The sequence below is a fragment of the Oncorhynchus kisutch genome, linkage group LG4 (assembly GCF_002021735.2).
Source record: "Oncorhynchus kisutch isolate 150728-3 linkage group LG4, Okis_V2, whole genome shotgun sequence".
In the NCBI taxonomy this organism is placed as follows: Eukaryota; Metazoa; Chordata; class Actinopteri; order Salmoniformes; family Salmonidae; genus Oncorhynchus; species Oncorhynchus kisutch.
This window is the reverse complement of record NC_034177.2, coordinates 7,448,747-7,475,415: the sequence shown is the minus strand read 5'-3', so window position 1 is coordinate 7,475,415 and position 26,669 is coordinate 7,448,747. Positions and strand designations below refer to the sequence as shown.

The 26,669-nt window shown below is 43.6% G+C and overlaps 1 protein-coding gene across 2 annotated transcripts in view; it reads right to left on the bottom strand.

Moving 5' to 3' along the window:
- Positions 1 to 977: 977 nt before the first annotated feature.
- LOC109875740 (nuclear receptor subfamily 5 group A member 2) overlaps positions 978 to 26,669 on the bottom strand; it is a 162,185-nt gene continuing 136,493 nt past the window's right edge. Inside the window, exon 8 of one of the 2 annotated variants that reach the window (XM_031822349.1) lies at positions 978 to 5,018. In XM_031822349.1, the coding sequence (XP_031678209.1) occupies positions 4,771 to 5,018 (248 nt within the window). In that variant the 3' untranslated portion in view covers positions 978 to 4,770. The remainder of the gene's footprint in view (positions 5,019 to 26,669) is intronic. The other variant, XM_031822350.1, reaches the window with a different exon arrangement.

Sequence of the window (26,669 nt, the reverse complement as noted above, 5' to 3'; positions counted from 1 at the left end):
CGTCTCAGTGTGTATCTAGACTGACCGATCTCAGTGTGTATATAGACTGACCCGTCTCAGTGTGTATATAGACTGACCCGTCTCAGTGTGTATATAGACTGACCCGTCTCAGTTTTATGTAGACTGACCCGTCTCAGTGTGTATCTAGACTGACCCGTCTCAGTGTGTATCTAGACTGACCAGTCCTAGTGTCTATATAGACTGACCCGTCTCAGTGTGTATATAGACTGACCCGTCTCAGTGTGTATCTAGATTGACCCGTCTCAGTGTGTATCTAGACTGACCCGTCTCAGTGTGTATATAGACTGACCCGTCTCAGTGTGTATATAGACTGACCCGTCTCAGTGTGTATCTAGATTGACCCGTCTCAGTGTGTATCTACACTGACCCGTCTCAGTGTGTATATAGACTGACCCGTCTCAGTGTGTATATAGACTGACCCGTCTCAGTGTGTATATAGACTGACCAGTCTCAGCATCTATATAGACTGACCCGTCTCAGTGTGTATATAGACTGACCCGTCTCAGTGTGTATATAGACTGACCCGTCTCAGTGTGTATGTAGACTGACCAGTCTCAGTGTGTATCTAGACTGACCCGTCTCAGTGTGTATCTAGACTGACCAGTCCTAGTGTCTATATAGACTGACCCGTCTCAGTGTGTATATAGACTGACCCGTCTCAGTGTGTATCTAGATTGACCCGTCTCAGTGTCTATCTAGACTGACCCGTCTCAGTGTGTATATACACTGACCCGTCTCAGTGTGTATCTAGAGTGACCCGTCTCAGTGTGTATATAGACTGAAAATTGGTTTGCTTTTCTCTTGTGGTGGTGTTCTTAAAAAACATTTTATCTGTAACTGATTCCACATTGTGTCTGTACATTACATCATATAATTTGTTCGTTTTTGAATGATGAACGTGTTATAAACTAGGTAACAAAACGGTAAGAGAATTCAAGGCATAAATCGAAAGAATATGACTGCATTTTATTTTATTTTACCAAGTAGTGTGTTGAAATTAAGACTTCAAATGATTGGTTTGAAAATATACATACTGTACTCTTCACTGTTAAAAAAGTTTTTTCATCGTACACAACGGTGCATGTTTCTTTAAAATGACTGAGAATACAACTAAACACTTCCCCAGCAAATCAACCATGGTGCATTCTGATTGAAATAACATTACTGTGTGTAAAAAAAAAAATATGAATTGATGAGAGAGAGAGTCACCTACAGGAAGCGGCAACAAGGCGTTGTTGGCATGTCATTATTTATTGAAATATGAGGAGACAGTCCATCAGCTTTGAAAGAACTCCCCAGAACAGGAAGTGACATGAAAGGGTGGCAGTATGACAGCGATGGGAGGAAGGGGGGGGGGTTCATAGACAAGAAGAGGGTCAGCACGTTCAGGAGTGGTGCGTGTGTTTGAGGACATCCAAGGCATCTGCAGAACTTTACCAGAACACACAGAATGAGAAGGGACTGATAGAGATTGTCAATCAATACACACAGTTAATTATGGAAGCAGATTCATGCCAAAACAAATACAAAAAACGAAAAACATTGAAACATAAATGTATATTTGAGCGTTATTTTTCAATATCAGTGTTTTTGTTTTTCACCATAGTGCATCGTTAAAAAGACTTGATAGATTTTGACATCGATGACTTAAATGCAGACGATCATATACAGTATATACTTGACAGGTTTATGTGTATCACTAATGATTGGGGGCCTTATGAAGTCAGTGTTTGGTAAAAGTGTATAAGACAACATCAATATAATTCTACAAACTGACATTACAAAATGCCAAACTTCAGGAAGGCTGGGGGGGGGGGGGGCTGTTTGTTCAGTTACGACACATCACAGGTAACCACGGCTCAAACTTCTGGACAGCTGGGGGAGAAAGCTGTTTGTGCGTTCAGTTACAACACATCACAGGTAACCACGGCTCAAACTTATGGACGGCTGGGGGAGAAAGCTGTGCGTTCAGTTACAACACATCACAGGTAAGCACAGCTCACGGGACCAGTGCCGTCTTTGGTATAGAACAAACGCCACTGAAATGTGAAGCTAGTTGAAATACAACACGAAACAACTGATGCAGTGTACAGTGTCAGTCATACCCATTAACTTAAATACAATAATTACACTCCCCTAAATATTAATTGAGACAATGAAGCTACATTTTAAAAATTTGGCTCAATACTCCAGCCTTTTAGATTTTAGATCAAATGTTTCATTATAAGGTCGACAGAACAGTCAGCTTTTTTTTTGAGAGAGTATTTTCATACAGTCAGGTCCATAATTATTGGCATCTTTTGATCAAGATCATTTTGACCCCTATTTTTGGTTAAAGAATGTTTTTTTTAAAATGTTAGACAAAATATATTTCTCTGCAAATTGTTTTAGTATTAAAGAATGATGGAGTAAAAAGACACATTTTACATTTTCGCTTCACTGTCCAAATACATTTGGAGAGGAGTGTATTTTTTTTTCTAATTTAAAGCTCAGACTCCTATAGACAATTAATAAAAACTAAATTACGGAGATCATTATGAAGATCATTGTTTTGTTCCTGAACTGCATCTATAATAAGTTTTAAAAAAATTAAAAAAAACATGCAACACTAAACAAATATGTTTGGATTTGTCGCCTTGTGCTTATAACACACAAAAGGACAAAACCAAGATGCAATAAGTTATTTTCATTTTTTAAGTGTAACCAGTGACATATACCGAAAGGTAGAACATTGAAAAATAATTTAGAAAAGTTCTACAAAAAACAAGTGTCCGAAACTCTTACACAATACGCAAAAACATTTGAATGTCAACAGAAAACAACCAATTAGAATGAGAGATTTTAAGTGAGATTCCTTTCTGATTTTGTGTGTCTCACAACATAATCAAGTACTGGGTAAAGAAACAAAGAACAAAACGGTATAACACTGTACACACCTAAGAAAGCAGAACCAGAATCTATTTTGTGTTTTTTTGTTTTTTTCTGTAAATCATTGTTTTGCAATTTTCTTCCTCACAGTTCACTTCCACGGGACAGCTTGAACGTAAACAACTCTTGAATGATTGAATTTAAAAAAAAATGTATATAACATTAATACTTTATATATATATTTGTACATAATTTCATTCACATCTGCACGGTTAGCTAGCATGGTAATGAAATAAGGCAAGACTCACATGACTGTGACATCACAAATTTATAATACTGATAGTTAAGGTTTCGTTACATTTTTGTTTGATGTTCTGCAGCAAGCTTTGGTCTGTTCAGACTAAAGGTAGAGTTTCTCCTCCTGGGGGGGGGGCATAAGGGGGGGGGGGGGGCATAAGATTATTTTCTAATTACTTATCTATGGTGTGTAAAATGTGTTTTACTTATGTAAAGAACCGTTTTGGGAAGGTTGGGGGGAGATTACAAGGTGGTTACAATGAGGAGCATCAATGACCAAGAGGAGGAAATAACTGCCATTTACTAAAATGTTGTTTTTTAAATCTTATCTTTTTTTGTTCCATCAAAGTTTTCATACATTTTGTTCGTTGTGTGTTTTTTAAAATTTTATATATATATATATATATATATATATATATAATTATTTTTGTACGAGGGATCAAAAATGACTTACTGACCGTCATATGAGTCTCTGTCAGGGTCTGACCTTTTCAGCTGTTTCCTATTGCTGTCTGTCTGTCTGGCCTATTAGCATTGCAGACTGACCTCACCACAGACATCATAGGGTCCGTGATCATAAGGTGGTTGGATCTCTCTCTCTCTCTCTTCGTTGCTCAAAACCCTTTAACCCCTCTAGGGTAGGGGGCAGCATTTGGAATTTTGGATGAAAAGCATGCCCAAATTAAACGGCCTGCTACTCGGGCCCAGAAGATATGATATGCATATAACTGGTAGATTTGGATAGAAAACACTCTAAAGTTTCCAAAACTGTTAAAATAGTTTCTCTGAGTATAATATAACTGATTTAGCAGGCGAAAACCTGAGAAAAATCCATTCAGGAAGTAGTTGTTTTTGTTGGTTTTGTAGTTTTCTGCAACCTCACTGGATGTTGGCCAGATGGGACACTAGCGTCCCACATACCCTAGAGAGGTTAACAGTGGGAGAGGTTTTTACAATACTCATTGGTTTTGTTCCTTCAGTTACGGTCCGTTGGTCCTTGTATCACCTTGATTGTTTGTATTTTTATTCAAAGCGGACAAAAAGGTATCGTCCATGTCCCATGAGACGAATGGACAGTTCTCAAGAATTTCAGCTGTTTCTCGCCATCTTTGGAAGCTTTACCCAGAGCTCCAGAAGCATCTGTCTTAGAGTGAAGAGATGTGTGTGTAATATATATGCATATTGTATGAATTTGAACGTGTGAGTGTGTGCCTTAATGTGTGTATATTTGTGTGTGTATGTGTGTGTGTGTGAGTGCCTAAATGTGTTTGTATGTGTGTGTTCGTGTGTATGCGCACGCGTATGTGTGTGCACAGCATGTGTAAGTGTGGGTGTCCATTTCTGCATGTTCTTTTGCCTGTGTGTGAGTGCCAGGATGGTTGATCGTTACGATAAATGAGAAGAACGGATGCCTCCTGCCCCAGAATCACAAAGTCTAACTTCAACATGGGAGGTTCTGGGTCGGGGTTCTGGGTCTGTTCTGGGTCGGTTTCTGTTCTGCAGGCAAGGACTTGGGTCTCAACCAACAAAACAGAGTTCTGAGTCGGTTTCAGCCAAATGATCAGGATCCCATCTGCAGTCTCATCAGGCTCTCTTGGCGTGTAGCATCTCGATGAGCAGGTTGTTGCAGGGCACGTCTCCGTTCAGGTGCTTGTAGTACAGGTACTCCTCGGCCTGGAGGCTGATGGCCCGGATCTCAGGCAGCCGCAGGAGCAGCTGGCCAAACCTGTCTGTCTGCTGGGGGTAGTTGCACATGACGTAGTCCAGCAGCACCGCGTTCACTTGTTCCTGGACGCTCTCCACCAGGTGGAAGTTCTCCAGGTTCTTCACGTCTGGAAAGAGGAAGAGTTGGAGAATAGGAAACGGTGGTTAGCATGTTGAGGAACTGAAATTGTCAATATCCACAAAAGCAGAGTGGTTTTGCGTTTATCAATTATTTCACAGAGGCAAGTTTAATAAAAAAGAAAAACCCGCAGACATCACATGATGCCCTTAGACTGAGTTTAGGTTGTAAAAAAGTGCCCTAAAACATACACCTTAATGAAAGCATTGAGGCTACCATGTCAGTCATGGGAAAGTAGCCAAAAAACAAAATGGATGACATCACAACATTATGTTTACATTTAGTTCACATAAAATGTAGATGAGATGGACATTTTCAATCCTTAGTAAATGCTCTGATCAAGAGACAAAGGGGGCAACTTGGTACTCAGCATGATTTTTTATCAAAGACCGAATTAAAAAATATATATATTAAAAATTCACACCCCTTGTATATTTTCCCCTCCGGATCCTCACGAGAATAAGACAGAAAGAGAATGAAATGAGAAAGAAAGAAAAAAATTCCTTTGAGAGTCTCTACCCAGGAGTATATGAATTATTTAGGTCAGCATTACAGCCAATCGCCTTCTCTTTAATACTCATCCTTCCCCATTTTAAAACGAAACACCTAGACAACTGTACTCATGGAGTTGCATTGTATGGACATGTCAATGCCCCTGTGCACAAGATCGGTGTGGAAGAACTTCACTGGCCTGCAAAGAGCCCTGACCTCAACCCCATCAAAAACATTTGGGATGAATTGGAACGCCGACTGCGAGCCAGGCCTAATCGCCCAACATCAGTGTCCGACCTCACTAATGCTCTTGTGGCTGAATGGAAGCAAGTCCCCACAGCAATGTTCCAACATCTAGTGGAAAGCCTTCCCAGAACAGTGGAGCCTGTTATAGCATCAAAGGGGCGGGACCATCTCCGTATTAATGAGCCCACTCAGGTTGAGCTCTGGGAGGCCCTGTTCTCTCCGTGCTAATAGAAAGTGATGGGGTTGTCATGTTGGGCTGAAACACACACTAAGAACAGCCCTCCCATCCCACCCAGCCAACACTACTGAACCAGCTGACACACACACTAAGAACAGCCCTCCCACCCCTCCCAGCCAACACTACTGAACCAGCTGACACACACACTAAGAACCACCCTCCCACCCCGCCCAGCCAACACTACTGAACCAGCTGACACACACACTAAGAACCGCCCTCCCACCCCGCCCAGCCAACACTACTGAACCAGCTGACACACACACTAAGAACCACCCTCCCACCCCGCCCAGCCAACACTACTGAACCAGCTGACACACACACTAAGAACCGCCCTCCCATCCCGCCCAGCCAACACTACTGAACCAGCTGACACACACACTAAGAACCACCCTCCCACCCCGCCCAGCCAACACTACTGAACCAGCTGACACACACACTAAGAACAGCCCTCCCATCCCGCCCAGCCACCACTACTGAACTAGCTGAAACACACACTAAGAACAGCCCTCCCATCCCGCCCAGCCAACACTACTGAACTAGCTGACACACACACTAAGAACAGCCCTCCCACCCCGCCCAGCCAACACTACTGAACCAGCTGACACACACACTAAGAACCACCCTCCCACCCCGCCCAGCCAACACTACTGAACTAGCTGACACACACACTAAGAACCACCCTCCCACCCCGTCCAGCCAACACTACTGAACTAGCTGACACACACACTAAGAACAGCCCTCCCACCCCGCCCAGCCAACACTACTGAACCAGCTGACACACACACTAAGAACCACCCTCCCACCCCGTCCAGCCAACACTACTGAACTAGCTGACACACACACTAAGAACCACCCTCCCACCCCGTCCAGCCAACACTACTGAACTAGCTGACACACACACTAAGAACAGCCCTCCCACCCCGCCCAGCCAACACTACTGAACCAGCTGACACACACACTAAGAACCACCCTCCCACCCCGCCCAGCCAACACTACTGAACCAGCTGACACACACACTAAGAACCACCCTCCCACCCTGTCCAGCCAACACTACTGAACCAGCTGACACACACACTACTGAAATGATCAGCCTCCTTGCTACTGACACACACACACACAGGAACGCATGCACGCACGCATGCACGCACACACACACACACACACACACACACACACACAGGGATCCACACACACTGTACTAGAGCAGTGCAGCGCATCATAGTCATCATCATAGAATCATCATCAAAGAATCATCATCATAGAATCATCATAGTCATCATCATAGAATCATCATCATCATAGAATCATCATAGTCATCATCATAGAATCATCATCATAGAATCATCATAGTCATCATCATAGTCATCATCATAGAATCATCATCATAGAATCATCATCATAGAATCATCATAGAATCATCATCATATAATCATCATCATATAATCATCATCATATAATCATCATCATAGTAGAATCATCATCATAGAATCATCATCATATAATCATCATAAAATCATCATCATATAATCATCATCATAGAATCATCATCATAGAATCATCATCATAGTAGAATCATCATCATAGAATCATCATCATAGTAGAATCATCATCATAGAATCATCATCATATAATCATCATATAATCATCATCATATAATCATCATCATAGTAGAATCATCATCATATAATCATCATAGAATCATCATCATATAATCATCATCATAGAATCATCATAGAATCATCATCATATAATCATCATCATATAATCATCATCATAGTAGAATCATCATCATAGAATCATCATCATAGAATCATCATCATAGTAGAATCATCATCATATAATCATCAGCATATAATCATCATCATATACTCATCAGCATATAATCATCATAAAATCATCATCATAGAATCATCATCATAGAATCATCATCATATAATCATCATATAATCATCATAAAATCATCATAAAATCATCATCATAGAATCATTATATAATCATCATAAAATCATCATTATAGAATTATAGAATCATCTGCCACTGACAAAAGACCCTCCAAACATGACGTGTTTTTTCCTGCCTGCTGCCACTCTGTGCTCTGTCTGTCAGACCCCCCATCAACAGCTCCCAAATGAGCTCAAACCAATTGACTCGGTCAACAGAAAAGAGGACTGTGAAGTACAGTGTACATACTAGGACATACAGTACGTAAGTGGATGTACGACTATGTCATAATGTGGTCACTGTAGCATAGAGACTAAATGATGCGTGGACCACTTTTAAAAGGGTCGAGTTCATTATGACAGGGTTTTCCAAACTTTTTTGCTTTGCGACCCCAAAAATGGAGGTGTCTTTTGAGTTGCGACCCACCATAAGGGTCGAGTGGTGAAAAAGAAAATAGACGAAAAACCTCTTCTTCAAAATATTTAACTGAATGTAGACTTCAGAATGGGCTCTTGTGACCAATTTGAATACATTTATTGTATAATTATGGAATTATTTGTAACAATGCAGTGTCTTTTTCAGAATCTAAAAGGGCCCTGTCAATGGGCTGAAGTCTTTCTGGGTCTTGATCAAGAACACCTAGGCCCTCATTTTTGGAGCTGAGAGAAAATGTTGCAGTTTTAAGAAAAATGTTCTCTACGCTCAAACTTTATCACAACATCATCGGCGGCCTGAATGTCTAGCTTTTATATTGGTGATTGTAAATTTTCAAAGATTCTAGTCTATAATTTAAAAACATTATAGTTTCTATTTAGTTTTAGTCATTTAAGCTAACACTGAACGGGTTTTTCCATCCTGAATTGTCTTTTTTTTAACAACAACAAAAATAGATTTTTTTGCAATGCACAAAAATGTCATCCCACAACCCACCTAGACCCCGTGCCGTGACCCACAACTTGGTCCCGTCCCACAGTTTGGTTACCATTGCATTAGGATACAAAACACAAAGTCCAGGTGTTTCAATCCATTTTATTCCATTCGGTGCCTAATGAACACAACCCAGCTGTCCTTGATGAAGACACTGACAATATGGTGACTATATTGAAAATACGCTGTATCGTTGTCTGTTATAAATGTGATCTCGATGATTCAGAGAGGACAAGACAGGGTTAGCTTGGATCACTGGCAAACACATGAGATGTTACCATGGTTTTATTGTAAGACATTTCTCTAGGTGTGTGTGTGTGTGTGTGTGTGTGTGTGTGTGTGTGTGTGTGTGTGTGTGTGTGTGTGTGTGTGTGTGTGTGTGTGTGTGTGTGTGTGTGTGTGTGTGTGTGTGTGTGTGCGTGTGTGTGCATGTGTGTGCGCGTGCGTGTGCATCCCAAACTACAGAGATTTACAGCCCAATGTCTCTGTAAGGCTAATTAGAGAAATGTTTTGCAAAAAAAGCGCATTTTAATTGCTAATTCTTGTCAGGCTCCTTTTGAAAAAAATTATGAACGGGGTTCAACAAAGCACAATGATGATCGATGACAATAGATGATCTCTTTTCTCCTGCAAGCAAACCCACAGGTTTGCAGTGCAAGGAATTATCCCCAATTTCATCATTCACCAATAGTGAGAAATGATTGATGATGCCATGGCGATGAAGGGAGGTTGTATTGTTGAATCATTCTGATTACCCCTAGCCCAAAAGTCAGGTTGGAGCTAAGTACCACGGTAAGCACTCCTCCACTCCTCCTCTACTCCTCTCCCTCCATTGAGTCACTAAGGGACTAATTATCAATCAGTATACTCCAGCACCACGCTCAGCGCACAGATGGAAACCCTGAGGTCCTGTGGAATACACTGGTTCATTTGACAAGCAATCTATGTTACACACACTGTGGGACGGGGCGGGGGGGAGTGGGTGCTCTGGTTAGAAACGCATCTGACCAAGAAATTACACTACCATGGGGTAAGTGTTTTTCTCTCTGACCATTTCTGCTGTAGAATTGTTTACTTAAACAGGACAGATTCATATCAAGAGAAACAGTTTTTACAAATGGTCGTTTGTGGGCTATAGCAATCAACACATACATCACAAACAAATATGATATTCACTACCTAATCTTCCAATCTTTCTGTCACAAAAATAACTGTCAATAAAGGTTACCATGTGTCCTACAAGCAACTAAATGTGTGAGTGAACAATGAGCCAATCTGATAGTGCAGTTCAAGGGGTAAGACAACCTCGAAAAAAAGGGTATTTTCCTTGGTTAACTAAAGGTTACAAGGTTTAATAAAATGACCAATCCCTGCTAGGATTCACATGACCTCTCCATTCTACATTTAGGCTAACTTTGCATCTTTAAAACGATGAGATACACGGAGCATAACAAACATTAAGAATACCTTCGTAAATATTGAGTTTTGACCCCCTTTTGAGTTTGAACCCCCGTAATATTGAGTTTTGACCCCCTTTTTGAGTTTGACCCCCCGTAAAATTGAGTTTTGACCCCCTTTTGAGTTTGACCCCCCGTAATATTGAGTTTTGACCCCCTTTTGAGTTTGACCCCCCGTAATATTGAGTTTTGACCCCCTTTTGAATTTGACCCCCTTTTGAGTTTGAACCCCCGTAATATTGAGTTTTGACCCCCTTTTGAGTTTGACCCCCCGTAATATTGAGTTTTGACCCCCTCATAACAGCCTGAATTCGTCCGGGCTTGGACTCTACAAGGTGTCGAAAGTGTTTCACAGGGTGGCTGGCCCATGTCGACTTCACTGCTTAACACAATGGATGTCCTTTGGGTGGTGGACCAGTCAATTGATGTCCTTTGGGTGGTGGACCAGTCAATTGATGTCCTTTGGGTGGTGGGCCAGTCAATTGATGTCCTTTGGGTGGTGGACCAGTCAATTGATGTCGTTTGGGTGGTGGACCAGTCAATTGATGTCCTTTGGGTGGTGGACCAGTCAATTGATGTCCTTTGGGTGGTGGGCCAGTCAATTGATGTCCTTTGGGTGGTGGACCAGTCAATTGATGTCGTTTGGGTGGTGGACCAGTCAATTGATGTCCTTTGGGTGGTGGACCAGTCAATTGATGTCCTTTGGGTGGTGGACCAGTCAATTGATGTCCTTTGGATGGTGGACCAGTCAATTGATGTCCTTTGGGTGGTGGACCAGTCAATTGATGTCCTTTGGGTGGTGGACCAGTCAATTGATGTCCTTTGGGTGGTGGACCAGTCAATTGATGTCCTTTGGGTGGTGGGCCAGTCAATTGATGTCCTTTGGGTGGTGGACCAGTCAATTGATGTCCTTTGGGTGGTGGGCCAGTCAATTGATGTCGTTTGGGTGGTGGACCAGTCAATTGATGTCCTTTGGGTGGTGGACCAGTCAATTGATGTCCTTTGGGTGGTGGACCAGTCAATTGATGTCGTTTGGGTGGTGGACCAGTCAATTGATGTCCTTTGGGTGGTGGACCAGTCAATTGATGTCCTTTGGGTGGTGGGCCAGTCAATTGATGTCGTTTGGGTGGTGGACCAGTCAATTGATGTCCTTTGGGTGGTGGACCAGTCAATTGATGTCCTTTGGGTGGTGGACCAGTCAATTGATGTCGTTTGGGTGGTGGACCAGTCAATTGATGTCCTTTGGGTGGTGGACCAGTCAATTGATGTCCTTTGGGTGGTGGACCAGTCAATTGATGTCGTTTGGGTGGTGGACCAGTCAATTGATGTCCTTTGGGTGGTGGACCAGTCAATTGATGTCCTTTGGGTGGTGGGCCAGTCAATTGATGTCGTTTGGGTGGTGGACCAGTCAATTGATGTCCTTTGGGTGGTGGACCAGTCAATTGATGTCCTTTGGGTGGTGGACCAGTCAATTGATGTCGTTTGGGTGGTGGACCAGTCAATTGATGTCCTTTGGGTGGTGGACCAGTCTTGAAACACAAGTGAAACTGTTGAGTGTGAAAAACCCAGCAGGGTTTCATTTCTTGACACACTCAAACCGGTGTGCCTGGCACCTACTACCATACCACAAAGGCACTTAAATATTTTGTCTTGACCATTCACCTTCTGAATGGCACACATACACAATCCATGTCTCAACTGTCTCAAGGTTTAAAAAAAATGCTTCTTTAACCTGTCTAGTCCACTTCATATACACTGATTGAAGTGGATTTAATTTAGTGACATCAATAAGGGATTATAGCTTTCACCTGGTCAGTCTATTTCATGGAAAGAGCAGGTGTTCCTAATGTTTTGTCCACTCAGTGTGGAACTATATGACTATTTTATTTTATTTTAATTTAACCAGGCAAGTCAGTTAAGAACAAATTCTTATTTTTAATGACGGCCTAGGAACAGTGGGTTAACTGCCTGTTCAAGGGCAGAACAACAGATTTGTACCTTGTCAGCTCGGGGGTTTGAACTTGCAACCTTCCAGTTACTAGTCCAACGCTCTAACCACTAGGCTACGCTGCCACCCCTATAAATATCACTGCTGTCAATCATTCCTGTACTCATCCTTTTTTTTGTACATTCTATTTAACTAGACAAGTCACCTGCTAACCTGCTGGCCTGGACGGGTCCAATCAGGCAGGGGGGCGGTCCTGGAACCCACTGACCCCCAGCACCCAGGTGGGAAGGAGGCGACCCTGGGACGGTGACGTGTGTGGGTGGGGGGTGGGGGGGGGGGGGTAGCTGATGCTGGAAACCTAGAGAGGAGCCTAGAGAGGAGGGCAATGTCCGCCCTGTCAACTCCACGGCCCAGTGTGGTAACGTTTCTACTGCTGAGATGTTTGTATTGCTGAGTCACTGGGAGGGTAGCGCTGTACACACACTGCATGTTGTTTCCACTGACAGGAAGTGTGTCAGTGGATGAAACAGTGGGAACTATTGATGTTTTACACACAAATACCGGTTAACACTCACTGAAACGCATACCCGCTCACTGAAACCCATACCTGCTCACTGAAACCCAAACCTGCTCACTGAAACACATACCAGCTCACTGAAACCCAAACCCACTCACTGAAACACATACCTGCTCACTGAAACCCATACCCGCTCACTGAAACCCATACCTGCTCATTGAAACGCATACCCACTCACTGAAACCCATACCCGCTCACTGAAACGCATACCCACTCACTGAAACCCATACCCACTCATTGAAACCCATACCCGCTCACTGAGACACATACCCACTCACTGAAACACATACCTGCTCACTGAAACACATACCCACTCACTGAAGCCCATACCCACTCACTGAAACACATACCCGCTCACTGAAACACATACCCACTCACTGAAACCCATACCCGCCCACTGAAACACATAACCACTCACTGAAACGCATACCCGCCCACTGAAACACATACCCACTCACTGAAACACATACCCACTCACTGAAACCCATACCCGCTCACTGAAACGCATACCCACTCACTGAAACGCATACCCGCCCACTGAAACGCATACCCACTCACTGAAACACATACCCACTCACTGAAACGCATACCCGCTCACTGAAACACATACCCGCTCACTGAAACCCATACCCGCTCACTGAAACGCATACCCACTCACTGAAATGCATACCCGCTCACTGAAACGCACACCCACTCACTGAAACACATACCCGCTCACTGAAACGCATACCCGCTCACTGAAACACATACCCGCTCACTGAAACCCATACCTGCTCACTGAAACACATACCCGCTCACTAAAACACATACCTGCTCACTGAAACTCATACCCGCTCACTGAAACCCATACCTGCCCACTGAAACACATACCCAATCACTGAAACGCATACCCGCCCACTAAAACACATACCCAATCACTGAAACACATACCCGCCCACTGAAACACATACCCACTCACTGAAACGCATGCATGCACGCACACGCACACACAAACATGGTCTACACTTCCTTGTTTCCTCCAATGGGCTGTCGCCATTGATCTGCCATAAAGATACAAGGTTGTATATAGAGTACACACACTCTTTTCCAACACTGTCACGCTCCACTCTACCGCTGGTTGCTAACAGACACATGGCTGTCTGGACAAGGACCAAAGGAGGCTCTGGGAAATAAATTATGAAAAATATATTTAGAATATATTTTCATTAAATTAACACGTACAATGATTATTAAATTTTAAAAAAAGAATAAGACTGCATGGGGGGCTTTGAAGGGATAGTTCAGTTTTTTCACATTTTAGTCATTTAGCAAACGCTCTTATCCAGAGCGACATTGAGGAACAATTAGGGTTAAGTGCCTTGCTCAAGGGCACATTGTCAGATTGTTCACCTAGTCGGCTAGGGATTCGAATCCTTTTAATATTTCTTTCTTACCTTAAAAGGGCAGGAAAGGAGCAAGGAGAGGAGAGGAGAGGTTTGAATGAGAGAATTGGTAATGCATTATCTAAAACACTGCACTACTCAAAATGACACCAATGCCCAATTCTAACCTACCAATTCTAACCTACTAACCAGACTCAACCAGACAGTGTGTAATCAATGATACAAACACACACACACACACACACACACACACACACACACACACACACACACACACACACACACACACACACACACACACACACACACACACACACACTTTGCATCGTTGGAATCTTAATTAATCTCCCTGTCCATCCTTCCTCCCTTGCCAGGTAGGGCACAGTCAACTCCACTACTTGCATTAGCCATGGGCCCCCGTCCTCACCCCTTCTGGCCCCCTCTCCTCACCCCTTCTGGCCCCCTTTCCTCACCCCTTCTGGCCCCCTCTCCTCACCCCTTCTGGCCCCCTTTCCTCACCCCTTCTGGCCCCCTTTCCTCACCCTTTTCCTCACCCCTTCTGGCCCCCTTTCCTCACCCCTTCTGGCCCCCTTTCCTCACCCCTTTCCTCACTCCTTCTGGCCCCCTTTCCTCACTCCTTCTGGCCCCCTTTCCTCACCCCTTCTGGCCCCCTTTCCTCACCCCTTCTGGCCCCCCTTCCTCACCCCTTCTGGCCCCCTTTCTTCGCCCCTTCTGGCCCCTTTCCTCACCCCTTCTGGCCCCCTTTCCTCACCCCTTCTGGCCCCCTTTCCTCACCCCTTTCCTCACTCCTTCTGGCCCCCTTTCCTCACTCCTTCTGGCCCCCTTTCCTCACTCCTTCTGGCCCCCTTTCCTCACTCCTTCTGGCCCCCTTTCCTCACTCCTTCTGGCCCCCCTTTCCTCACCCCTTCTGGCCCCCTTTCATCACTCCTTCTGGCCCCCTTTTCCTCACCCCTTCTGGCCCCCTTTCCTCACTCCTTCTGGCCCCCCTTTCCTCACCCCTTCTGGCCCCCCTTCCTCACCCCTTCTGGCCCCCCTTCCCTCCCTTCTTTATCCTCCATCCAGGCGGAACCAAATGTCTTTCAATGAGTCAACCTTTTAGGCCACAGTTCCACTCCTCGGCCTGTGCTCTCTCACCTCTTTAATGCCATCAGAATTCAATGAGCTGTTAACCTCTAGCGCTAACACGGCTGGCGCTAACACGGCTGGCGCTAACACGGCTAGCGCTACATGGTTAGAATTAATACAGCTAGAGTTAACACATCTAGCACTACATGATTAGTTACAGTTTTTTCCAACTGCTTACACAAGTTTTCAAAACTGTCTCCTTTTTTTCTAAACTCTACACACAATTGAAAAAAGTGTTTTATGCAATTGACAACTGAGTCAAAGGTTGAGAAATAGCTTATGGTTTTTCACATTTGGTGTGTAGTTTTGCACTTTGAGTGAGAGGTTTCAAAAATCGTGTGACATGAAAAGATTTTGTGTGTAAGCAGTTGGAAAAAAATGTAATATAGCTTGCTATAGCACATCTAGCACTACACGGTTAGAGTTACTATAGCTAGCGCTAACCTAGCTAGCCCAATCAATTGGCCACTTTGAAAAGAATTACATGCTAGGCAGCAATTGTGTTGACAGAAGGAAACAAAATTTGATTTGGTTTTTTATAAAAAGCAGGTAAAGTAAATGTAAAGGTGTCATAGTTATGCAAAAGTACCTTGCTGTCAAAAACGTTTTCTAAACGTTGTCCATTTGTTGTCTGTTGTGTTTTGTCTTTAAAGCTTTGAGGAGGAGACTGGTAAGGAGTTAATATGAAGAACAAACAACAAACTGCCCCCCCCCCATTTTCTCCCCCCCCCCCACCCCGCATTTTATCTACTCCCCCCCCCCCCCCCCCATTTCTCTCCTCCCCTCTCCTCCCCCCCATTTCTCCCCCCCCCCATTTTCTCTCCTCCCCTTCCCTCCTCTCTTGTCGATGGGTATTGGTGGTTCTGGTGATGACGCTGATGAGAGGAGTAACTGGTTTGCATTCAGCATGCACTTCCACTGTCCCGGCTAATTACATGCGCACGAGAGAGAGAGAGAGAGAGAGAGAGAGAGAGAGAGAGAGAGAGAGAGAGAGAGAGAGAGAGAGAGAGAAGGAGAGAGAGAGAGAGAGAGAGAGAGAGAGAGAGAGAGGGCACGTCAAAACCTCCTTGTTTATGATAAAGTGACAGAAAATCATTGGGGGGGGGGTCAAGTATGCCCCTCTCCCCCTAAACTCCCGGAGCAGCAGAAACCCTACCAAGTGTAAACTTCGACACCTAATGAGACCATTAATGGCCAGCTCCCATCAATATATTTCTCTCATTCTTTTTCGGACAAAATTTGAATGAATAATTCAACCAGAGTACCGGGGGATGCATATTTTCTGTTCGAAGGACAGTTAATCCATAGTGTCATTTTTTCTCTCTCTTTTTTTTCCCTCACTCTTCACACATCCTGTTTCCCCTCTTCTTCCTGTTTGATGATGGAACAGAAAGAGGAGAATGCTGACTAAAGGAAGTGGTTGTATTTGTATCTTTATCACCCCTTTTATCTCTCTGCCTCTGTCTCTCTCTGTCTCTCTCTGCCTCTTTCTCTTTCTCTCTCTGTCTCTCTCTGTCTCTCTCTGTCTCTCTCTGCCTCTCTCTGCCTCTCTCTGTCTCTCTCTGTCTGCCTCTGTCTCTCTCTGTCTGCCTCTGTCTCTCTCTGTCTTTCTCTGTCTCTCTCTGTCTCTCTCTGTTTGTGATTTTAGTCCCCTGTCACTTGACGTGGGAGTTGACTTTAGTGTAAATTGGAGGGTCATGTATTCGGTGGGGGGGTATTGCAACATGGCATGTTTGGTTGTTTCCTGTCGATGCCGGCTTGATTTACAAGAGCATTGGTTCTTTGAGTCTTTCCCGTGTAGCGAAGGGTGTAAATAATCAAATAAATAAAAACCAGTATTACAGGGGGAATCTAAGAAGCAACTCGTATGGAGAAAAACAAATACAATATTCAGTCAATCAGGGTCTCTTGCTTTGTTATTGATAGGTTGTCAGGAGCTGCACTGAAGGAGAAAAGTATTGCAAATCTGTCCGAAATCATTTTTCCTGATCACACCAGTTTTGACTCGGGTGATTTACAATAGCAAAGACAGTGGGATGAAAAGACGCTATCAGGAATGAGGGATCAGAGAGGGCACAACAGAGCCGACTACTTGGCAGAGGAAACTCTCGCATGTCTATCTCTTAAAAACATTGGCCACAGTGTTGAAGTGAACAGTCCTACACTTCAAAATGCCTGGAATAACAAATGCCTTATGGACACCAACGACCCCAACGGCAGCTGCCACCACTGCTCCAAGACAGCTTCATAATATCACGTCCATTTGTGAGCTTGGTCCTAGAACACACACCAGTGGAGGCTCCTGTGAGGAGGAAGGGGAGGACCATCCTGCTCAGTGAATTTCATTTAAAAAAAGGTATCCTTTTTTGATAAAACTATACTACAGTATCCTCAGCAGCACTCTGTAGGGTGGCACCATGGTGTAGCCGGAGGCTAGCTTCTGACCTCCCCTGGGTACATTGACTTCAATACAAAACCTAGGAGGCTCATGGTTCTCAGCCCCTTCCATAGACTTACGCGGTAATTCTGATAACTTCCGGAGGATGTCCTCCAACCTATTAGAGCTATTGCAACACGAACCCTCATTCATCACAGAATCTATCTCACCGATCGATAAGACAGAAACTGCAAGTGTCCCTCTGCTTTCCTGTTTTATAATAAACTGACAGTAATAAGGTCTAGGAGAGAGAGGGAGAGGAACACTTTCTCCCTGCACCAACATCTATAGCTCACTCACCCCTAAATCATACCTGGCGGGTGGAGGAGGAGAGGAAGGAGAGCTGAGGAAGAGGAGGAGAGGAAGGAGAGAGGAGGAAGAGGAGGAGAGGAAGGAGAGAGGAGGAAGAGGGGAGATAGGGAAAATATTTATTTTACAGAGAACTTTACAGGACATTTACTCAGTGTGAACCCTGCATGGTCCCTGCATGGCCCACTAAAGCGGTGCAGTATGTTGATGAAAGTGGACAAAGGTGACAGGATATTCACTGTCGTACTTCTCTACCTGTCGTCTGGAGGGAGAGTTAAGAGTCTGCGTCAAATTCTACAGCATCCAAACAGACGTAATAATAATAATCCAATAATTTGATGGGTGATTATTTCTGTCCTATTTCAAACATGTTCATTATTAATACCCAGGTGCTAGGCTGCCAGACACCTTGTATTAAGGTTACTGTACAGTACAGGCTTCCAATTCTCATCAGGTTGGTAGTGGTTCGGACTGTAGTCCAGTCAGGCTTCTATTTCTCATCAGGTTGGTAGTGGATCGGACTGTAGTCCAGACAGGCTTCTATTTCTCATCAGGTTGGTAGTGGATCGGACTGTAGTCCAGTCAGGCTTCTATTTCTCATCAGGTTGGTAGTGGATCGGACTGTAGTCCAGTCAGGCTTCTATTTCTCATCAGGTTGGTAGTGAATTGGACTGTAGTCCAGACAGGCTTCTATTCCTCATCAGGTTGGTAGTGGATCGGACTGTAGTCCAGACAGGCTTCTATTTCTCATCAGGTTGGTAGTGGATCGGACTGTAGTCCAGACAGGCTTCTATTTCTCATCAGGTTGGTAGTGGATCGGACTGTAGTCCAGACAGGCTTCTATTTCTCATCAGGTTGGTAGTGGATCGGACTGTAGTCCAGTCAGGCTTCTATTTCTCATCAGGTTGGTAGTGAATCGGACTGTAGTCCAGACAGGCTTCCAGTTTTTGCTGCATGAACTGACATGTTGTCCACCCAATCAAAGGATAAGAGAATGAATCTAGTACTGAAAGCATAATCTACAGCTAGCTAGCACTGCAGTGCATACAATGTGGTGAGTAGCTGACTTAAAGAGAGAGTAGTTGAACAATGGCCTATTTATTGAAGTTGAACAATGGCCCATGGCCTATTTATTGTCTTTACCTCCCTAATCTTACTACATTTGCACACACTGTACATAGATTTTCTATTGTGTCATTGACTGTACGTTTGCTTATCCCATGTGTAACTCTGTGTTGTTGTTTTTGTCGCACTACTTTGCTTTATCTTGGCCAGGTCGCAGTTGTAAATTAGAACTTGTTCTCAACTGGCCTCCCTTGTTAAATTAAATAAAGGTGAAAAATAAATCAAACAGTTTTGAACAAATATATATTTCTTCCAAAAAACAGGAGAAGCGAGAGAGAGAGAGCAGGAGCGGGAGAGCTAGCTATATACATTTTTTAAAATAATAATTAACTTTCACTTTCTCTTTCTTAGCTAGTGTCAAATGCAGCTAGCTAGTTTAGCCTACTCAAACACCTGGGTCAAACAGAGATGCAGGATGCTATGTTAGCTAGTTGGCTACGGCTATCTAACAGAGAGGGATGCTATGTTAGCTAGTTGGCTACGGCTATCTAACAGAGAGGGATGCTATGTTAGCTAGTTGGCTACGGCTATCTAACAGAGAGGGATGCTATGTTAGCTAGTTGGCTACGGCTATCTAACAGAGAGGGATGCTATGTTAGCTAGTTGGCTACGGCTATCTAACAGAGAGGGATGCTATGTTAGCTAGTTGGCTATGGCTATCTAACAGAGAGGGATGCTATGTTAGCTAGTTGGCTACGACTATCTAACAGAGAGGGATGCTATGTTAGCTAGTTGGCTACGGCTATCTAACAGAGAGGGATGCTATGTTAGCTAGTTGGCTACGGCTATCTAACAGAGAGGGATGCTATGTTAGCTAGTTGGCTATGGCTATCTAACAGAGAGGGATGCTATGTTAGCTAGTTGGCTATGGCTATCTAACATAGAGGGATGCTATGTTAGCTAGTTGGCTATGGCTATCTAACAGAGAGGGATGCTATGTTAGCTAGTTGGCTACGACTATCTAACAGAGAGGGATGCTATGTTAGCTAGTTGGCTACGCCTATCTAACAGAGAGGGATGCTATGTTAGCTAGTTGGCTATTGCTATCCAACACTGGAACTCTTCCAAGTCAAGGTGAACTTTTGGTTTTATTAATGTATTGCCACCGGTGTAACTGCTAAACTGCTTGCTGACTATACACTGTACTGCAGGATTGTAGAGGGTTTACTAACGCGTTAGTTCTAGTAGCTATGTTGACTATGACTGACAAATGATGTAGGCTGTGTGTAGCAGTTATGATATGAAGATTTGGCTTGAAAAGTTGTTTTGGGGCCTGGTCACAAGACAGCTGATGTGTTGTGCACAAGAAGTCCACAAGCAAAGGGAAAAGGTGAGAAAAGGAGAGAACGTAGATAGATGTGAGAAGGAATTATATATACAACGAGCTGTTTTTATGTGGCTGCTATGAAAGTGAACTGTGTTTGCGTGTGATCAGGGGGTATATTCACTCTGCCGATTATGTTGAAAAACGTTTCTTAAACGGAAGTAAACGGAACACAACAGGGATAACCTGACATCGCTGAATTTGTCCAATAGAAAATCTAATTTGCAACTGTTGGACTCATGATTACACCCTAGATCAGCTAGATGCAGGCAAGAGGGTGCAAGGCGGTATTGAATGTGTCACTGGCTGCCACCTTGATTACTCTAAATGATCTCGACCTGTGTGCACCTACTTGGAAAATTTCATTCATAGGCTAGGTTGTAGCAACCCCATGATGGGTAGAGGGAACATTTGAGTATAATGTATTAGCCTAAACCTATTGATGTTACATTGAACTGGGTGAATGGAATATGAACGACAGTCATCCAATATGCTGTAATAGAAATAAGGCCATGTTCATCAAAAATATAATCCTCCTCCCTAATCATAAACAGCACCAACCGCCACGGACATACACCCCCCTATGAAAGGAGAATGGAATTCCACTCTCCTTTCATATTCCATCCATTTCATTGACAGACCGTTATGAATGAAGTGGGAGAGGCATGTGAGAGAGAAATACAACAAGGAAGGTGACAGACCCGGGATTCAAACTCCCGCCTAGAGGGGCAGTGGGCCAGCTGGAGTCGGCAGCTCTACCACTAGACCAGACTCGCGTCGGGGCACTTGGCACCCCCATTAAAGTTATGTACAGACACGTCCGCCCTGCGACCTCTAACCTTACCAACAGATATTTTTTCACACGCATGGATGTCCACTTTGGCTCTTAGTTTGTTTTGATTGATTGATTGATACCTCCTTTGTCTAAATGTGTCTCTCCCCTCTTGGCCCTTGTTTCCAACACTTGCCCCGGCCTGCAGGTTTACGTTACACTCAACAGCGAGCTCCACAGACGGCTTTGTTACTTTAGACACACGAACACAAGCAGGGCAGGGCAGGAGGAGGGGTCTGTTTGTGGGGAGGATGCCTGTGTGTCCAGAGAACAAGAGACACGGCCAGAGCACCTGTCAGATCATCTGTGCTTAAACCATTTAATCACACTCTCCAGTGTGTGACAGCTTTATAGATGACCACAGAGGAAAAATCCCTGGTTGGGATCGATGGAGAAATGACAGTTCTTATGGTAGGGCTTGTGTAATTTATTTATTTATTTAACTAGGCAAGTCAGTTAAGAACAAATTCTTATTTTCAATGACAGCCTAGGAACAGTGGGTTAACTGCCTGTTCAGGGGCAGAACGACAGAGTTTTACCTTGTCAGCTCAGGGAATTGAACTTGCAACGTTCCGGTTACTAGTCCAACACTCTAACCACTAGGCTATCGCCCAGGTACTGTTCAGGTACTTAGCAGTCGACACTAGCCCCTAAAACATGCTTCCGACAAGTCAGGTGCTTCCTCAGCCATATCTGCACTAGAAATATCAATCATGTGATTGATTGAATATCCATCTAAAACTATCCTAAAACCAGTACAGTATCTTACATTATGAAACATTACTATTCATCATTTCTTACCACATTGGAAGCCGATGAATTAACATTATCTGCGTCCAATGGGGTAAGACATTCAGACTAAGTAATATTAGGTAATGTTAGGTAATGTTGGTTAATGTTGGGTAATGTTAGGTAATATTAGGTAATATTAGGTCATGTTGGGTAATGTTTGGTCATGTTAGGTAATGTTGGGTAATGTTGGTCAATGTTAGGTAATATTAGGTAGTGTTAGGTAATGTTAGGTAGTGTTGGGCAATGTTGGGTAATGTTAGGGAAATGCTGGGTAATGTTAGGTAATGTTAGGTAATGTTGGTTAATGTTAGGCAATATTAGGTAATGGTAGGTAATGGTAGGCAATATTAGGTAATATTAGGTAATGTTAGGTAATGTTGGCCAATGTTGGGTAGTGCTGGGTAATGTTGGTTAATGTTGGTTAATGTTGGTTAATGTTAGGTAATGTTAGTTAACGTTAGGTACTGTTGGTTAATGTTGGTTAATGTTAGGTAATGTTAGGTAATGTTGGGTAATGCTGGGTAATGCTGGGTAATGTTGGGCAATTCTGGGTAATGTTGGTTAATGTTAGGTAATGTTGGGTAATGTTGGGTAATGTTGGTTAATGTTAGGCAAGGTTGGGTAATGGTAGTTAATGTTGGTTAATGTTAGGTAATGTTAGGTATTGTTAGGTAATGGTAGGTAATGTTGGGTAGTGCTGGGTAATGTTGGGTAATGTTGGTTAATGTTGGTTAATGTTAGGTAATGTTAGTTAACGTTAGGTACTGTTAGGTACTGTTGGTTAATGTTGGTTAATGTTAGGTAATGTTAGGTAATGTTGGGTAATGCCGGGTAATGTTGGGCAATTCTGGGTAATGTTGGTTAATGTTAGGTAACGTTGGGTAATGTTGGGTAATGTTAGGTAATGTTGGGTAATGTTGGTTAATGTTAGGTAATGTTAGGTAATGTTGGTTAATGTTGGTTAATGTTAGGCAATATTAGGTAATGTTAGGTAATGTTAGGCAATATTAGGTAATGTTAGGTAATATTAGGTAATGTTAGGTAATGTTGGGTAGTGCTGGGTAATGTTGGGTAATGTTGGTTAATGTTGGTTAATGTTAGGTAATGTTAGTTAATGTTAGGTACTGTTAGGTACTGTTAGGTACTGTTGGTTAATGTTGGTTAATGTTGGTTAATGCCAGGTAATGTTGGGTAATGCTGGGTAATGTTGGGTAATTCTGGGTAATGTTAGGTAATGTTGGGTAATGTTAGTTAATGTTGGTTAATGTTAGCTAATGTTGGGTAATGTTAGTTAATGTTGGTTAATGTTAGGTATTGTTAGGTAATGGTAGGTAATGTTGGGTAATGTTGGTTAAAGTTGGTTAAGTTTGGGTAATGCTGGTTAATGTTGGTTAATGTTAGGTAATGTTATGTAATGTTAGATAATGTTAGTTCATGTTAGTTAACATAAGTTAATTTTAGGTAATGTTACATAATGCTAGATAATGTTAGGTACCAAGTGTAGTTTCAAGATAATGTACAGGTTTGATGATAATTTTAGATCTCTCATAAGATCACCAGGCTTTTATTTGAAACATTTATTTGAAAATAAATTAGCTAGAAGTAATGCACTTCCATTTAGTTTAAAATAAATTTGCTAGAAGTAATGCACTTCCATTTAGTTTAAAATAAATTAGCTAGAAGTAATGCACTTCCATTTAGTTTAAAATAAATTAGCTAGAAGTAATGCACTTCCATTTAGTTTAAAATAAATTAGCTAGAAGTAATGCACTTCCATTGGGGGAAGAAATTATGACTAGATAACATGAGATAACGTTAAAACAATCAAATTGAATCTGAAAACAAAAATCTTTGTTTCAAAAGAACTAGCGTTTTACAATGTAGGCTCCCACTATTTATTTTTTACCCTTCTTGTATTCTAACACCCCCGGCTCTCCACTGGGCCCTGGGTAGCCCGTCCTCTCCTCCACGCCCTGGCAGGGCTCAGACTCTAATTGGCGGAGAGCAGCAGCTAGTGCCTGGGCTATAGTAGCGCTGCTGCACCCATGGTGAAACATTAGCATCGTAACGGATACCATGTACATGATAATAACCTCAATCTGTGACTACGGGGAACACCAGTCATGTAAACAAGAATTCTGATGCTTCCGTATAGGCTCACTACAGGCCCCCCCCCCCCCCACACACACACACATTTCACTACCTGTGAAAAGCGTTCGACGGCCGTGCAGCTGAAAGTGTGCGTAATGAACTTGTGTCCATTGATGGAGAATGAGAGGCGTTGCGAACGGCCTGTTTGTCCCAGCAGGACCTGCACAGCTCTCATAAATGTCTGAGCAGCTCCACTCCTACTGATTCTGTTTAGGATTCCGCTTCAAATGGGGTGATGGACAGCACAGAGGTTGGAGGAGTGATTTATTTCATTATTTCTCCGTAATTCTTAGAGAATCACTTTGAGGAGACTTTGGTGTTGAACAAGGAAAAGCTATATATATATGTCAGATGTCAGAATGCCGAGCGAACGGCGCCTGGGAGTGAAAATAAGGTGGGGCTGAAAAATAATCCAGCCAAATATGTTCCGTAGTGTTGTTCTCTCATGTTCTCATACAGATAGAGGTGGGGGGGGGCCCAGAAGGGCCAAACAACCCCGGGCCGAAGAAACGTATGATTGGTATTTCCAGTGCAGATATCACTTGGGAAGCACCTGACATGTCGGGAGCATGTTTTAGGGGATCCCGTCGACTGCTAAGTATCTGGACGCGCGGGGGACAACCCGGAAGACCAACACAGTATCTGGACGCGGGGGACAACCCGGAAGACCAACACAGTATCTGGACGCGGGGGACAACCCGGAAGACCAACACAGTATCTGGACGCGGGGGACAACCCGGAAGACCAACACAGTATCTGGATGCGGGGGACAACCCGGAAGACCAACACAGTATCTGGACGCGGGGGACAACCCGGAAGACCAACACAGTATCTGGACGCGGGGGACAACCCGGAAGACCAACACAGTATCTGGACGCGGGGGACAACCCGGAAGACCAACACAGTATCTGGACGCGGGGGACAACCCGGAAGACCAACACAGTATCTGGACGCGCGGGGGACAACCCGGAAGACCAACACAGTATCTGGACGCGGGGGACAACCCGGAAGACCAACACAGTATCTGGACGCGGGGGACAACCCGGAAGACCAACACAGTATCTGGACGCGGGGGACAACCCGGAAGACCAACACAGACTTATGTAGCCTCGGTTTAAAAGCATTGATTTTCTGTTGCTGCTTGTAACTGTTAATGTTGATACATCAATAGCCGCGGTAGGAAAGCAGAGGAGCTTAATGGGAGGGCCGAGAATGTTAGAGATACGGAGGTGCCTGCCTCTAAATCACAGAATCTATCTCACCGATCGATAAGACAGAAACTGCAAGTGTCCCTCTGCTTTCCTGTTTTATAATAAACTGACAGCAATAAGGTCTAGGAGAGAGAGGGAGAGGAACAGTTCCTCCCTGCACCAACATCTATAGCTCACTCACCCCTAAATCATACCTGGCGGGGGGAGGAGGAGAGGAAGGAGAGCTGAGGAAGAGGAGGAGAGGAAGGAGAGAGGAGGAAGAGAAGGAGAGGAAGGAGAGAGGAGGAAGAGGGGAGATAGGGAAAATATTTATTTTACAGAGAACTTTACAGGACATTTACTCAGTGTGAACCCTGCATGGTCCCTGCATGGCCCACTAAAGCTGGGCAGTATGTTGATGAAAGCGGACAAAGGTGACAGGATATTCACTGTCGTACTTCTCTACCTGTCGTCTGGAGGGAGAGTTAAGAGTCTGTGTCAAATTCTACAGCATCCAAACAGACGTAATAATAATAATCCAATAATTTGATGGGTGATTATTTTTGTCCTATTTCAAACATTTTCATTATTAATACCCAGGTGCTAGGCTGCCAGACACCTTTTATTACGGTTACTGACCAGGACAGGCTTACAATTCTCAACGGGTTGGTAGTGGTTGGGACTGTAGTCCAGTCAGGCTTCTATTTCTCATCAGGTTGGTAGTGGTTGGGACTGTAGTCCAGTCAGGCTTCTATTTCTCATCAGGTTGGTAGTGGTTGGGACTGTAGTCCAGTCAGGCTTCTATTTTTCATCAGGTTGGTAGTGGTTGGGACTGTAGTCCAGTCAGGCTTCTAGTTTTCATCAGGTTGGTAGTGGGTTGGGACTGTAGTCCAGTCAGGCTTCTATTTCTCAACAGGTTGGTAGTGGTTGGGACTGTAATCCAGTCTACACACTAAAGGAGAGTTCCTGAAATGGTTAGGTATTTGATGGAACATGTTAACATATACATTATCTTCCCTTCATTTAATGGAAAGGAGTGTTTAAACCATCCCCATACATTTGCATAATCTCCATAAAGAAAACTCACGGAAAAATCTCAGATGAGTCTGTTAAATGATTTAAAGCA